The sequence below is a fragment of the Python bivittatus genome, unplaced genomic scaffold (genome assembly GCF_059951505.1).
Source record: "Python bivittatus isolate LINGU-HERP-01145 unplaced genomic scaffold, Pbiv_v1 ctg000560_np1212, whole genome shotgun sequence".
Classification (NCBI taxonomy): Eukaryota; Metazoa; Chordata; class Lepidosauria; order Squamata; family Pythonidae; genus Python; species Python bivittatus.
In genome coordinates, this window is record NW_028277083.1 from 8,315,411 (window position 1) to 8,331,235 (window position 15,825).

A 15,825-nucleotide genomic window follows, 5' to 3' on the forward strand; every position below is an offset into this window, starting at 1 on the left:
TAGTCATTTGTAGTCAACCAGTAAGTTGGTACCCCTACAGGCTGGACATGTCTGGTCCTGTTGGAGAACAAGCACAGATATAATTGATAAGTTTGGTTTTTTTTAACTGCAGTTATCTGAACAGCTTTTGACTTAGCATTCTTAGAGGAGTTAAAAATGGGCTGTTTGTAGACTAGATTTACTGATCACACTAAGCATTTGTTAAGCTGCAATTGACTGGATTCACACAGCAGTTTAATCCATAAACCATAGGTTTACCAACTGCAGTAACTGGGCTTACATATAGTACTAAGCTCAAACTGAACAAATTTCATCATGGCTGAATGTTATGAGTGAATTCTGCTGTAATTTTTGCTATTCAGTTTTCTGGAACCATTATATTCTTCTTCTTTGTAAATGGAAACTCAGCTCTTGTATAGTCTTTTTGGGATGAAGGAGTGGCCCCTCATAGAAATAATAAATGATTTCTTCCTTCCACCACATCAGTTTGATTAATTTGTTGTGAACCAGAGTAAAATTGGGTTATTTTGTCAACGTTATACAGATGTCTGCATTACAGGATGAAAAAGGGACATGAACAATGGATAATCTTGTATTTTGAATGGATTTGATGGCCTCAAATTCAGTAAATGTGCCCGTACATAAATTAATTGGAGGCTTGAAGACTGAAAACAGTGCAAATTAATGATTTAGCTTAGGTGGCTATGTTTCTGAAATAATTAAGCTCCGTTATGTTTTCCAACTTAGAATCTTTCTCTTTTATTTAAACATTTGGCAATGCTTACAAGGCAGAGAGAAAGAGAGAGAACAAACAAATGTGTTTAGTTGTGTCCTTCAAACTGTTCCCTGTGGCTAAAACCTTCAGGCAGAATTAGGGGTGTGTATGGTGTTGTTTTTCTATTAGAAACTCTTTCTGTTAAAAAGATGTTTCTCTGCAGTGTTTGCTGCTGGTCCTAATTAATATATCTATCACTGCACGTGAAAACCAGGAACATAAGGTTGGCTCTTAACAGTCTTTATAAAGAGTATTGTAAGATAAATGCCCCTTGATTCCTACTGTCCTCCAATACCTCTCTTTTTTTATTTCATACCACCAAAATAATGTCCTTCATAGTTGAATAGGCTGGCATTATTCATCTGCATTAATCAATCAGGTTTAGTAGTTAGACATAAATAAAATGCCATCTGCTAATAGAAAGGATTCCGCCCAGCCCATGTGCTGTCTGCACCAGGGGAACCCTCCAAAGCCAACTTGGAGGGCCTTGTGGGATGAAGAGGGGAAATATAAAGTTCTACTGCAGGAAATGCTCACTTTGTAATACTGGTGCATCTCTATCCAACTTCTCTATATCTTTATCATCTTGCTTTCCTGCGATGTAACATCAGTCAACATTCAAAGCCCTGCCAGCCTCCATTATAAAGAAAGAGGCCACCATATTTGTTGACAGTGGCAGCCATGTTTTCTTTCGTACTTCATCATAAGGAAGGAATGGCAACTGAGACATAGATACGTTGGGTGGGTATTAAGAAGGATAAGTTGTCATGAATGGCTTCTTTTCAGATTCAGCCTTAGAATGCAAGTTTTCCTAAGTCTGCTTGACCTGCTTTGTTTTCCTTTACCTTTATCAATCACTCCTATTCTCCCCAGAAGAAGCAGGTAGGTGTCCTCCTTAGATCTGATAGAAATGGTTGATCCTTCCTGGTGGGAAAAGGGCTGGGAAGGTTTTGGAAACTGGGAGATTTAAAATAGGGTAAACATTTTGGAAGAGGTTGGATGGAAGAAGGATGAAGGAAGAGCTGCAATGATTTACCCTCAGGGAGTTTGTTAGGAAGATGCTGTTTTTCCCCCCCTCCTGTGGAAGAAGTTAACTAGCACTTTACAGCTTCAAGGCTACTCTAGGGAGCGGGTTGGATGCAATAGCTGAACCGTCTTAATCAGCTTCTGGCAGGATGGGCAAAAAGAAAAGGAACAGTTGGGTTGGAGAAAAGGGCAAGACACACCAACAAACTGTTTAAGCTCCTCTGTGTGTTTATTGGCTATATTTATGGGACATTTGGAAAGGCTGTGAAGCAAGCAGAGTTTTCAGGAATGCTTCCTTTGTTTAAGGAGGCCAAGCTGTAAATTATGTCCAGTGAATAAACCAGGATTCTTTCAATGCCTTATTGGAAAGAAGAGTCTGGCACCTTTCAAGCGTGGGCTTTCTGCAGAGACAATAAAATTCTTTGCAAACTGTAACTAATTCTGGCTTGAATTTCAATGGAATTAGGCAACAGGTTCTCCATCGTTCCCTTTCCCCATGGAGGAAGTGAGAGGAATCACAGTGGCGGAGAATGGGGCATGACCCTTTCACCCCTGGGAGCAATAGATTTTATGGATGTCTGAGCAACTGCTGATTGAGCACCGCAGGGTGTCCCCCTGCAGAGTCACCTATTACACAGCTAATGTCTTCACCATAGCAAGTTCAGACCATGACATGGTGCAGGAAACAGTTAGGTTTTTACAGCCTTTGTTCCAACAGGAGGGCATATTGTCCTGACTGTTTAATGCAGACTAAAGTACTACTAGTAAGTCCTAAGAGCATTCCAATAGCAAAACCCTGTTTGATAGTCAATGGGAGACCTTCCCTTGGGTGCTGTGTCTTCCCATCACTGGCTGTAAGGGTGTTTTTTTCCCTGCTGGATTCCAGACAGAAGTCGACTTCTGGCACGAAGTTGGCAAGAGACGTGCAATTTTGGAAGATGACTCTCTGGAGCCTCTCTTTATCAGCTTCTCTTGCCTGAACATTCACAGTGATGTGAAGGCCAACCCTGCTTTTGCCAGAATGTACCAGCTGCTGCAGAGTTTTTGTTCCCCAGATGTCGCTTTTGTTTTGGGGACTTGCCTTTTTAATTTAGAATAGTTGTTCCCTAAATAAGAACATTGCAGTTCTGTGCTCTCTTTGAAAATGGCTGTGCTGGAGTGGGGTGTGTGAAGACTTGGGTCATGATGAAGAAGTGAGGCTTTTCCAAACCATCTTTTGATGTCCACCACCACCAGAAATGAACGAACTTCTGCAGGTTAATTCCATAAAAATAGTATAATCAAGTCTGTAGGATTCCACATGATGGTGCGAAGAAGAAAAATACTGCCTTTTTTAGCTGATCTGTTACCCACCTTTTAGATGGAGCTATTTGTAGAGATAAATATTCAAAGTGCCTATGTAGTTGACCAATCTTATTCTATTCTAAGTCGCATGTTCTTGATTTTGCTTTCTTGGGACATCAGAAATATATTTTTTAAAAATAAGAACATATTAATCATAGTGATCAGAGAAGAATTCTGAAGCCTTAAATAGCCTGTTTTGAAACAAGATCATTTCAAAAATAGGTTCCAGGTGTTCATTTCCCCAAACTGAATGTCTTGTCTGTCCTCCAAATAGTGGAATGTTCAGGTTTTGCTTATAAATTTGGATTAAATACAGAGTAGTTTTTTGAATGAAACAAATGTCTAATAGGTAAAATATTAAATGTGTATGTATGTGTACGTGTGTGTGTGTGTATGTGTAAAAGATATCTTCTCTCACCCCAAGGAAAACAAATATACATTTAAGCACTTGACAATTAGCGCCCTGTAAAAGAAATGCTAATTTTGTATTTTGTATAATGAAAGAAAAATGGAAAATATACCCAGCCATATGAGTCCATTTTTCTTTCATTATACAAAATACAATGGCTTGGTTCACCCCACACCCAAAGCTATAATAGGGCTTTGTATTGTCGAAGGCTTTCACGGCCGGCATACGATGGCTGGTGTGGGTCTTCCGGGCTGTGTGGCCGTGGTTCACAAAACTTCGACCACGGCCACACAGCCCGGAAGACCCACACCAGCCATTATAATAGGGCTTGTTTAGTTTTGCCTCTAAGCCTGTGGTGCAAATCCAGCCAATGGTTGTTTATTCAGTAAAACATGACTTAAACAACCCATGGTTTAATGTCAGGCTTTGGGGCAGCTGCCTAAAGTCAGAAGTATTTCTTTTCCAAGGAAGATTCTCAGTGTCTCTTTAGCAAGAGAAGAAAGGGATGAGTTTACCAGAATTCCAGCAACTGCACTGTATCCTATTTGGAGCCCTGTGAACATTAAGGTGGAGATTTTCTGATTGTCTAGTAGCTTTTCTGTGAATGAGTGAAGAGGCTGGAAGTCTGCAACTAAGTCTGGCTATTTACCTATCAGCCTTTTGTTCCTCCAGTGGGGAAGAAACAAATAGCAGAGCAAGAGAATATATACCTACTGTTCCTCGTGCATGTCTTCCTCTCTCTTCTATTCCTTTTTTCCCCCTTTCCAAAATGATATTTCCCCCATAAGAGAAAACATGTAGGCATTGTAGAAATGTGTTCATTCTTGCCTTCATAGGTGAGAACATGATCACCTTGAGGAGGACTCTTTTCTGAAAGGTGCCTTACAAATGCCTTCAATAAGTCCATATCTGACCATTTTTCCAACAAGGTTAAATAATAACTCACAGGATGAGCATTGAGACAATTCTAAAGATGTTTTCCTTTATGAAGTAGCTTTTTGTTGCCTGACGGTATCAAAAGAAGAATATTTTAATTCCATCACTGAAGGATCCATCAATAGGTAGAACACTCATAGGATGTATTATAACCCAGAGTGCGTGGGCTTCAAGGGCTCATCAGAAAAATGGATTTCATGCAAATGAAGGTCTTAAAGACTTATTCATATGCAGGATCATTCCCATAACTCAAATATGCTCAAGGCTTTATCCCGACTTCAGATAAGGGATCCACCGTATGCTCAGTTGGAAGGTGAATGGGATGAACCCTGCTTTCCACATAATCAGCCAGCAGTAGCTGGCCTAGATGGGACCTGGGTGGGCCTAACGAGGAGCTTCTCTGATCTCACTGCCTATGTAAAAATGGATCTCCATGGACTTATTCCTTGCATATTTGACCTGCTCATCTACCCACTCTTGTCTTCTTGGGTAACTTCATGCATTATTCAGAGATTGTTTTAGAAACAAATTGACAGATGATGCCCTTCAGAGTTGGAGTTTGTGAGTATAGGGGAGGATGTTATGAATCTGATCAAGAGTTTACTTGGGCTAGTTTTGGGTATTTCAGAACTGGCATTCTTATATTCTGGGTATCACATGAATGGAAATCTTGCCTCTGGGGAAATTCTGCTCAATGTTAAGATGAGTGGCAGGAGGAAGATGTGATGGGCTTCCCTGTTTTTCAGATCACATGAAAAGTGTGAGTCATTAAGGTTGTGATACCACTTGCACTGGAATTGTGGAATTGCCTTTTGTGGTCTTTTTCTGTCTCAGTAAGTGTTCAACTTTTTTTTTTTTCTGCCATAAACAGTAAGAAATTTACTACAGCCCCTGGACTTCTCACCAGCTATTGCCCACCTCTGGAGAGCATTTTAATATTTAACGTATCTTTGTTTTAAGCTCCTTGGACCTCAAATTATAGGTTTAGTAATGGCTTGCTTGCCAGCAAGAGTTATGAATAATCTTTGGAAACTCTCTTAAAAAATTTTTCCTTAATGAATTTTTAAATATATCTCTGTGTGTGTGTGTGTGTGTGTGTGTTTGAGTGTGTGTGTTTTACATTTCTAGCTGCATTCTTCTTGAAAGCCTGAGCCAGTACTAGTTAAGCCAGCTGATATTATACGCTCAGGAAAGAAATCATTGTTATTACCAAAGTTAACATCCATTTTTGGTAGGCTATGGGAATGACAGTGGATCTGATTTTTTATTTTATTTTTTTACTTCCAATTTTACTGGTTGCCTGTTGGACCAAGCTGGCCTTTTCACTTTGGTAGTAATAAAATAGAAATGCATCTAGGTAAAGGGGGAAAAACCCCTAGATGTTCCCAGTGCAAACAATAGGAGCAATATTTAAGCTTGTTTTCTGCAGCCTGCCTGCACGATATTTCATTATATTTTTAAAACCTATCCTTCTTTATTATTATTTTTTAGTGGAGGTTGGTGGAAGGCAGCATTCCATACGGACTGCAACCTCACCTTTTCTATGGCCCCAGGCTGAAAAAGCAAGAGGTTTCCTTTTTTCTCTGTGGAAACAATGGGGAAGAGAAGACCATGTTTGGTCCTGAGTTTAAAACCCTGGAAAAGGAGGTGTTTTGTTCAAAGCAGCTATTTGGGATTTCCTGATCCTCCCATAGTAATTCACAAAGCTGGTTTAGATAAAGGCAATTGGTCTGGGTTAATATTTTACCCTTGCTGGCGACACTTATACTAAACACCAAGCCGTTGGGTTCAGGTTCTTTGAAGTGGAGACTCTGAAGGACTGAACCTTAGTATAGACCACATCTGCTCTGTTAGTCAGATATGGTGCCTCACCTCTTCTGCAAGTCTTTTTTGTATTGGTAGAGGTCCAGTGGCATCTGTAACAAACCATGAGGAACCAGAATGATATGTGTTTGATGTCATCACCTAATGCTGCTGTTACTATACATACTTGCGTCATGACATAAGTCACAGTATTTGTCTAATCCAGTGTTTCTCTAACTTGGCAACTTGAAGATGTGTGGACTTCAACTCCCATCATTCATGCTGGCTGGGGAATTCTGGTGGAGAAACACTGGTCTAGTGACACGTGCTTGCCATCTCTTCTTTGCTCTTCTTTCTCATTCCCTGCAGATCCCCACAAAGAGGTCATACCCACTGTTTTACTGAAGCAAACCAGCTTTTGCTCTTTGTCTCTTTGCACCTCGTAGTTTCCTCAATTGATTCAAGTATTTCAGAATAACACGGCAAACAAAATGAACTATTGTTCTTTTTTTTTTTTGACTGAGTGAATAACTTTAATAATAAATCTTAGCACTTTTAATTACAATGTAATTCAGATTATCTGTCTGCTTTTTTACAAGAAGAATCTTAATTAGATTAGCTATTACGTGCATTCTTTTTTTAAAAAAAAAATACCGTGGCAGGGAGGAAATTAGATATTGAAAGAATGTGGGAAAGGGTATTGATGGTTGGGTATAAGGAAAGGTGCCCGCAGGAAATTTTGGATGATTATAAAGCAAGGAAATTTTAACCAGAATTGGTCAATTTTCTTTTGGCTGCTTGTGAGCAATGTTGATCTCTGTCAGATAAAATCAGGTAAATTAAACTGTACAATATGTCAGGTCAATTCTTCTGCACTTCTTGTGATTTTTTTTCTTATGGGGAATTAAAGAAAAAAAATCCCAACAAACTGATATAAATATTTATGATTTGCATATGGCCTCCAAAATTCAGATGCCAAACTTGTATTCCAGATTTTGCTACTTTTCCTTCTGGCAAGTCTCCTTCTCTAGTTGATTTATACTTTATGTGTCACCTGCTATTATGCACATGATGAACCTGACCTTTTGAAAGATCTTTGCCGTGACTCTGCATGACGTTATTATGCTAGTTATTATGCGATGTGTCACCACCATGCAATCATTAGGATGTTCTTGGTCTTCCAGAAGTAATAGAATATCAGTCTTACATCTCTTCCCCCCCCCCCTTCAGCTGGGTATATTTCATTTCATTTCACATCAGTTTGAGATTCATAGTTAGTTTTGGAAGAGTTAACATTGGAAGTAATTTTCCCTCTTTTTTATTTAACCCCCTTTTTAGGATTTTTAGAAGGTTTTGCATTAAAACCATGTGATGAGTCAGCAGCCCAAGAATTTAAAAACATTATTATTATGGTTTTGGGTGGGGTGATGGGGGCGAAGAAGCTGGGTTAAAAAGACTCTTTAAAGGGTTGTCAATCCAGTCTAATGGATTATAAAGTGGTTTTGCTTTCTTTTGAAAAACCAACAGGAAGTTGCATCTCTGTGATTTGGCAGGCTGGTCTTTCGGTTTTGACAGTATAATTTCCAGGGGCTTTGCAGAAACTGCAGATTGCCCGCCTCTGCAATTAAAAGAGGGTCTTAAGTACTTGGGGTGAAAGAAAATATAATATAATTTCAATATATTAGACTGAAGAATATGGCTGGCACATAATTTATACCAAGAGTGATTGGGTACGTATACTTTGAACATGAAGTTCACATTTCCTTCAGAGACATGGATTCTTTGGATGTGGGTTGCTTTAACTTGAAACAATTTCTGAGAAACTCATGCAGAAGAGTTTATCCCATCTTTCTGGGTGAAAATATTTGCTCCCTCTCCCTTCCTTGTCCTCTTTATTCCATAACCACCTGTAACTTCTCAAAAGTCATGAAACCATTCCTCGTTGTTTTGGTTCTGTTGAACAATGTGACAGGTTGAGTTGAAAATTCCAGAAGTGCAACTATGGTCATCAAAATATTTTCTCTCCCTACCAGAATGCAAAAAAAAAAAAAAAAAAAGATAAACAGAGAAGAAATAAAGGTGTTTACATTATTGTTGTGGTTGTTATTTAAAAAGAATGAGTCTCACTGTATTCTGAAGTCTGGTATTTTTCTTGAAAGCCAAAACAAAAACAACAGGGGACAGTAAAGTCATAGACACCCATGGGAACATTTCTAGTGTTTGGAAGGGGGTAGAATGTCAGTCAAAGATTATTGGTTGCATGGTCTGGTGAGAGAGCTGTGACAGGAAATGTGCGTTTGGAATAAAAGCAGACCCTTCCAGGTATGGTAGAACTGCAACTTGCAGACTTACCAGCCTGTTCAGGTGAATGCAGAGTTAGAAAAAAAAACTCTTCAAGGAGGTGGGGTATTTCAGAATGTGTGAACTGGTTAACACTATATCAAATCTTTCATTAATTTAGTTCAGTAATGTCTTTCTATACTGCCAATGCTCAGGACCTTTAGCAGATTCTGTCTGCAAGGTGCGCATTCTTCCACAGCATTGTTCTTGTGAGTTCTCTTCCTTGATGCTTCCATCTGCTCCGCTCTTGAGAATGTCAAGCAGAAGACATGGATGGAAGGCGCTCTTTTGGTAATAAGATTTGATCTAAGGTTATCCAGTGAGATCACACTTTTTCAGGGATTGGGACCCTAGTCCTCGTTCAACAGTCTGATTGATTGCATGGCACCAGCTATTAGAAATATTGGAAGACACTGTTGCTCCCTTTCTTCACTCAGCAAAACATTTGGCTGGGGCTAAAATGAACCTTATAACTGGGAAAGATGCAACTAGAACATGAGTATGTAGGACTTGTGCCTGATGGATAGGTGGATTGACATCCTTGAGATATGGGACAGTAACTGCCATTTTTCCAGCATGTGGCCCTCCATCACCCTTGGGCATACTGATTGGGATTGCTGTTCAATGTATCTGAAAGTCCATATATCCCAGCCTAGTGTACTCCATATAGGTTAAGACAGGCTTGCAAAGCTCCCAAGTCACATACAAACAATAAAAATATTAAGGTAAGGCATGGAAGTTCTCTGTATGCTATAAAAAATTAAAACTGAATTCTGAGGTTTAAAAATGCATTAAAATCCTCATTAAAGAAAATACCACATACATGAAAATGTAAATTTTTCAGCTGGGGATATGTTATAAATCTCTATGTTTGAATTATGAAGTCCCCATAAAAGCTGGCATTCATTGTGACTGGGGATACGATCCATCATTAATAATATTAATGCTTCTACTTAAAATTGTAATTTGATTGAATTCTTTGTTTAACTATATGAATTGGTTCAAAATGGCAACATCTTCCTGGGGATGCTGTTCAAGTGGCATATGAATACAGATTGTTTTTTGTTATTAGCACAGAAGACGTATTATGTTTGATCTTATTCAGTCAATCTAGTTTAGAGTAATTAAGTAGGATGTTTTTAATTATATCAAAGGAGGTTATGAATTGAATCCCCTTTAATGCAATTAAGTAGAAAAGCATGAGGTAAGTACCAAACAATATTTGGAGATTTCTTGGAAATGAAGAAATCTCATGGCTGTCTTTACTCAGCATAATAAGCCATGAATCTTGGCTTTTAAAAACATGGTACACTCAAGAAGTTCATATTCTCAGTTGCATAAGTAACCAGAAAGCTTTTTTGGATCAGTTGCTTCCAAATTCTGGGTTAAAGCTGGCTTATGATTCTAGTTTGTTTGGGGGCAGTTAACCACAATTGCAGATTAGGTACATCTAGCTTCATGCTTTAATTAGCTTTCTCATATGAAGCGGGGAGCAATGGGCTTGCATATATAAGCACGTTATCTTTGCATATAGCTTACTGTAAGACACAATCATATTAGGGTACTATGCATATAAGATTAAGTATAAAAATAATATTAAAGAGTAACATTAAAATAATGCCGGGATATCTAAACACTTGATAAACTCTTGGGTTCCCCTTTTTGGATCCCAACCACTGGCACAGAAGACAATTCCACATATTGTGGAAGTGTACCTGTTCACATGTTTTGCAGTAGCATTGACCATCTATTTATGTTGTTTTCTTTGGTGCTTATGTAGAAATAGAGGCTATTTCTTTATTGATTTGTATCTTGGATGTCTGAACACTCATTCACCATAGCTTAGTCTGTTGGTTGTCTGTGTGTGTTTTTCAGGTGGCAGAAATGCATGGGGAACTGATTGAATTCAATGAAAGGCTGCATCGTGCCTTGATGGCTAAAGAAGCTCTTGTGACTCAGATGAGACAAGAACTCATTGATCTGAGAGGACCGGTAAGATTTTTCTAAATAAACACCATCACCATCATCATTGCCATATGCAAATGAGTAGTTTTTCACACTGGAGAGGAGAAAAGAAACTTTGCAAATATTTTAGTTTCTATCCTTTGCCCTGGAAGCCCAACGCAAGGTAAATGGGCAAGTAGTTCATCAGATCTTAATAGTCAGAAGAGGTCATTAGGGCTACGGAGTTCAGCTTCCCGTTCAGTGCAGAAAGCCAACTTGAAGCATCCCTGCCAGATGAATTGTCCCTCTGTCTGCTCGAACACATCCAGCAAAGCTGGGGAGGGGGGCTTGCCACCTTTTTCAATAACTGGTTCTTCTTTGAGCTGCTTTTCCGTTATGAAGATTTTTGTGAGAACTGCCCTTCTGCAGATTAAGTTCATTATTCTCTGTCTTGCATTCTAGGATGTTATGGAACAAGCTTCTTTGCATGAGATCATGTTAGGTAGTATAGCCTCTCTCAGTCTTGTAGCTAAGCATACTCCATTTGTTCTTATGAAATGTTAATTTCATCCCTGTATATAGCAAAGAATAAAATGGTGGCTCAGAACAGGTTGTGAATTAAACCATTCTGATCTAATTACAGGATGTAACAATTATAAATAATTAACCAGTATGGAAGGGAAGGATGTCCCTATTGTATGAGAAGTCTTCCAGTCTCTTGACTCCAAGCAGATTTCTAGACTTTTGACTGTGTGGTGAGCTTGTATGTTGAGCCTGGATGTTCTGAAGAAGCAAAATAGTTTTCTGGAAACGAAGTAATTGTAGGATTATTATGAGACACAAGGGGACTGTGTCCTTCGCAATAATGGTGCAATATAAAATAATTAGGTGGTGGATTTTTTTATTATGTGCCTTGCCAATACATTGGTGTGGACAAGAGCTTAATTGAGGCCCTACGAGCTATAAATTTCAGAATAAAATCTTAAGGGTGAGATAAACATAATGCTACAGTACACATTAGGATTTGCAAACTGAATAGCTCTCTATTTAATTGAGTGCAAGACTTGAGGGGCAGGACATTGGATTCTCTGAGTTTCCGTTTGCCTTGATGGAACATTTCCTTTATTCCAGGTTAGTGGGAGACACGGCTTTCATGGGAAAATCCAAATCATGTGATGGCAATAAATTAGAGGAGTTATGTCTGTTTACCATCTAGGTTGCTTGGTTACTACTTGCCCAAACTTCCCAGCTTCCACCATTTGCAGGTTAGGCATTGTAGGAGGAGAACCATGTTGGTCTATGATAGCAAAAGATCAGGAGGAGTCTGGTTGCACCTTTTCTGACTAATGCATTGTATTTTGTTAACTGTGCTATTGGATGCATAGAGGGCCTTGACTTAACAGCGCCAGTGAGTAAGAAATTGCTGAACTCATATACATCAAAAGGTTTCAAGCAATCTCAACAGACACAATGAAGTTTGAACACGTTTCAGTTGTTAATTGATAAGATACTTTTCTCACATGTAACCTGCATCTGCATAACCAGCTGGTCTTCCCCTTCCTTCCCCCCTCCACTTCATCCCGGTTTATATCTTACAGCGGTCTAGCCACTGGATGTATCTGATGAACGGAGATGCAGCTTATGAAAGCTTTGGCCTTTTAATACAACTTGTTAGTTGGAAAAGAGGCTACCAGATTCCTCCTGATCATTCAGATTAGGAATTGTTCTTATGATCTTTAAGACGTGCAGGGCCACCGTGCATTGTGAAAAACCTTATTTTCTAGCTGGTGTTTCAGGATGGAAATTTCCTTCCAAATGTTTCCTTTAGAAATATTTGAATGGAAGGACAATAAATGGAATTGGAACCTTTCAAGGTTTTAGAGAACAAGGGAACAGGAGAAGACATCTGGAATTGTCCTTACTTGTGTTTCCCAACCTAGCCCTCCCCAGATGTGCTGGGCTACAACTTCCATCATCCCCAACCCCTAGTGATACTGGGTAGGAAGAGCTATTTTTGATACTTAAAAAACAGAACTGGTTTTGAACATGGACTGATTTTGCTAATTTCCCATTTATCCTACAGAATATATCCTTCTATGTGTAGAGAAGGAAAACCCTGTTTTGGAAAAAATAGGGAGGGAGGTGAATGAGAAAATAAGAGGAAAAAAAATAGAAGATCTCAGGAATGACAGTAATCCATTCCTTATTTTTTTTTTCCTTAACCCTAATGATAAATCTGGAAATGGAGTAGACATCTGAAAGCAATTGGGGGTCTTTTTTCCAAAGGAAAATAATCATTAAGAAATATTCATTACATATGTGGCCCATCTTTCCTCCCAGAAAATTTGTCCATCTCCAGTTTATTTTCATGTCACCCAGTGAATTTGTATATCTGATTAGAGAGTTAAACCTGCCTCTTCCTAGTCCATTATCCCACCTTTCCTTAGTGACTAAACCACTATGCAACATGGCTTTGGGAGTTGGGGCTGAAATAGTTCTTTAGATTCTGATTGATATTAAAATATCCAGCTGATTACATTCACTTTCCTAGCTACCTCTTCCTAGGTCCCACTTATAAGGATGGTCCTAAGGAACAGTCCCAAATTTCAATGTGGTGCAGAGGTTAAGGTGGATGAGTCACATTTTTTAAACCCAACAACCTCCATTAATGTTGTCGTGCATGTATGATGAGGGCAGAGACCCTCAACCAAGGGCTGCAACTACAAACTTCCAGAGGAAAGGCTGGATAAATGGGAAAAACAAATACCTCTAGGGCAGTATTGCTCAAGTATCTTCTCTGTCCCCATTTGTAGGATAGGTTCTGATCCCTCCCTGCCCCTTTTTCAGCTGCAGACGTGTCCTTTAAAATCTCTCATGATAAAATTCCCAGACCTCCAGCTGAAAGAATGCACTCAATGTTTTTGTTCCTTCTGCTCATCAAGTACACTCAACTTCAAATATATTTGAAAAGAAAAGAACATCCAGCTTTGGAGAGACGCTGAATAATAAGCACTATACTGTTTATCAGTATAACGTCTTTAAAATATTCAAAGCAGGAAGGGGAATTGGGAAATGTTGGATGGGGCTCCACTCCCTCTGCCACTTTAAATATGCCACACAGCAAAACAGATTTTGAAAATCTTTCTAGGCTTTCAGGCTGGTGCAGCATAAAGACTGAAAATATTTCCTCTTGCTGAATGTGTAACAGTTTGAGAGATTGGAGAGAGCAGATCTCTTTGGAGATATTGCGTAAGGGGGAAGAAAGTACTTATAAAAATATTTCTCAAATGATATACTTTAGTAGTGTTTCCCCTTCCTGAATCATTGTGTTAACCTTTTTTATGTCAATTAGTTTTTTTAATGAATTGTAAAAGGGAAAAAGGCTTTGAGATTAGTATTTGCTTTGAGTTACAGCTCTGTAATGCTGATGTGAAAGATTTCACAAAAATATTAATTTGGTTCATATATAATTCTAAGCTATTAAGAGCTTTGAGGTTTCTTTTACATATGGCTTGGCATTATATGTGAATCTGGTGACTGTGCTTTGCTCAACAGTGGTTAAAAACAATCATGGCTTAGCGCTGTACACAAATTGGAACGTTATATTTCAGCAGATGCAAATATAGCATGTATTTAAAAGTGAGGACAGAGTGTATTTCTTTGTGAGCCACTTGCCAAGCAGTGTTTCGTAGTATCTGAATCATCACATTTCAGGAGTCCAGCTTTTATAGTTGGGGAGTAAAATTGGAGAGTCTCCATGTTCTTTCTGGATTCCTTAGGACTTTTTGCTGGTTTCATGACAAGCTGTAGACTTTCTGGAACAGCCTTCCCAACCAGGGGTCTTAAACTTAAGAGACTTGGGTGAGGTTCCAAGAGGGGAACATCTGGCTTGGCATTAAAATGGGCAACAATGGAAAGAAGGCAACAAGCATGAAGATCAACGTTTCTGCATTGAAAAGAATGCTGATGATCAACTCAATTATTGATTAGAGGTGTGCACTCCTTTGCTAGCTGTCATGGAACACACAGGTTGGTTGGAGTTAGTAAATCATGATGATCAGATTCTCAGCCATGAGCACATCCAGGCAAACAGGTCAGCTCATAAACAATTGGCAAGGGGTTAAACAATTGTCTCCGTAAAGTCTTCGGTCCAGAAATGACTTGTGTCTAGAAACACCAGGAGAACCATGCCATGGAGTCTCTCTTAGCAAACAACTGGAGTATGGTGTCCAATTATGGGTACCCCTGTTAAAAGGACGTGGGCCAAAGAGACAAAGCTCCCAAAGGGTCAACCATTGCAGAGGATACAAGAAGGGCTAGAAACCAATTCTTGCGAGGAATGATTGGAAGACCTGCGCACCTTTAGCCAGAGAAAAGCGGGAGAGGAGGGCTACTTGCAGCATACAGGGAAGCTGCTCTAAAGGGAAATGGGGCTAGAACCAATGGATGAGAATCTGGGCAGGGAATTATGGATACTGAAGTGTAACTGTCCTGCTCTTTTCTCCATTTGCCAGGGTCTGTTAGGCATTCCATCAAGCGTATATGTCTGTGTGTGTAATATTCACTGGAAAGCTAAGTTAGGGGAAGCCCCGAGGCTGATTTACAAAAGCTAAGTAGGTCAGAGCTGGGTAGTGCTTGGATGGGAGATTTGCAAAAAATTGGAGGGCTGTAGATTAGACCAAGTTTTTTTTTAAATCTCCTAGAAGAAGGCAAGAGGGGAGCCAATTTGAAGGGAAGTTTGCCTTTATTCATTTGGCAGACGTGCTTGTCTCTTTCTTAGGAGATGATTTGGCCCATCCTTTAGAAAGCTTGATGAAGGTGCGTAATGGCTGGTTGCTGTGCATAGGAGCTCTTCAGATTGCCCTAAGATTAAAAGATGTGCGCGCGCGCACCCGCACATACTTCCTCTTAACATTTTTGTTTCACAACAGAAAAGCACAGCAATGGGGGTAAGCACGCTGGTAATGCATCAGAAACCGCTGTTGTTTTTTATCTGAAATTCTGGAGGGCTCTGTTTTGCTGACAGTTGGAGAAGAGAGGTCACCTCTTTTCAGTCTGGAAAGTGGCCTGTTGTTTTTATTGACATTTAAAGAGCCAGCTTATTTATCTCTTACTGGCTCAAAAGCCAATCTGTTTAGTAAGAGCAGTCAAGGTTTTTTTTTTTTTTTAAAGTTCTTAAAAATCAAGCTAAACTGAAACAGAAAAGAAGCTTTCAAAATAGCCTTTCTGTGCGCAATTTGTTCTGCTA

The 15,825-nt window shown here is 39.3% G+C and overlaps 1 protein-coding gene across 3 annotated transcripts in view; it reads left to right on the forward strand.

Annotated features, from left to right (window-relative positions):
- The window catches only part of SNX29 (sorting nexin 29), a 148,045-nt gene that overhangs the window by 56,802 nt on the left and 75,418 nt on the right, over positions 1 to 15,825 (forward strand). For all 3 annotated transcript variants that reach the window (XM_025175516.2, XM_088148138.1, XM_025175520.2), the window contains one exon: positions 10,509 to 10,625. In XM_025175516.2, coding sequence (XP_025031284.1) covers positions 10,509 to 10,625 — 117 coding nt within the window. The remainder of the gene's footprint in view (positions 1 to 10,508; positions 10,626 to 15,825) is intronic.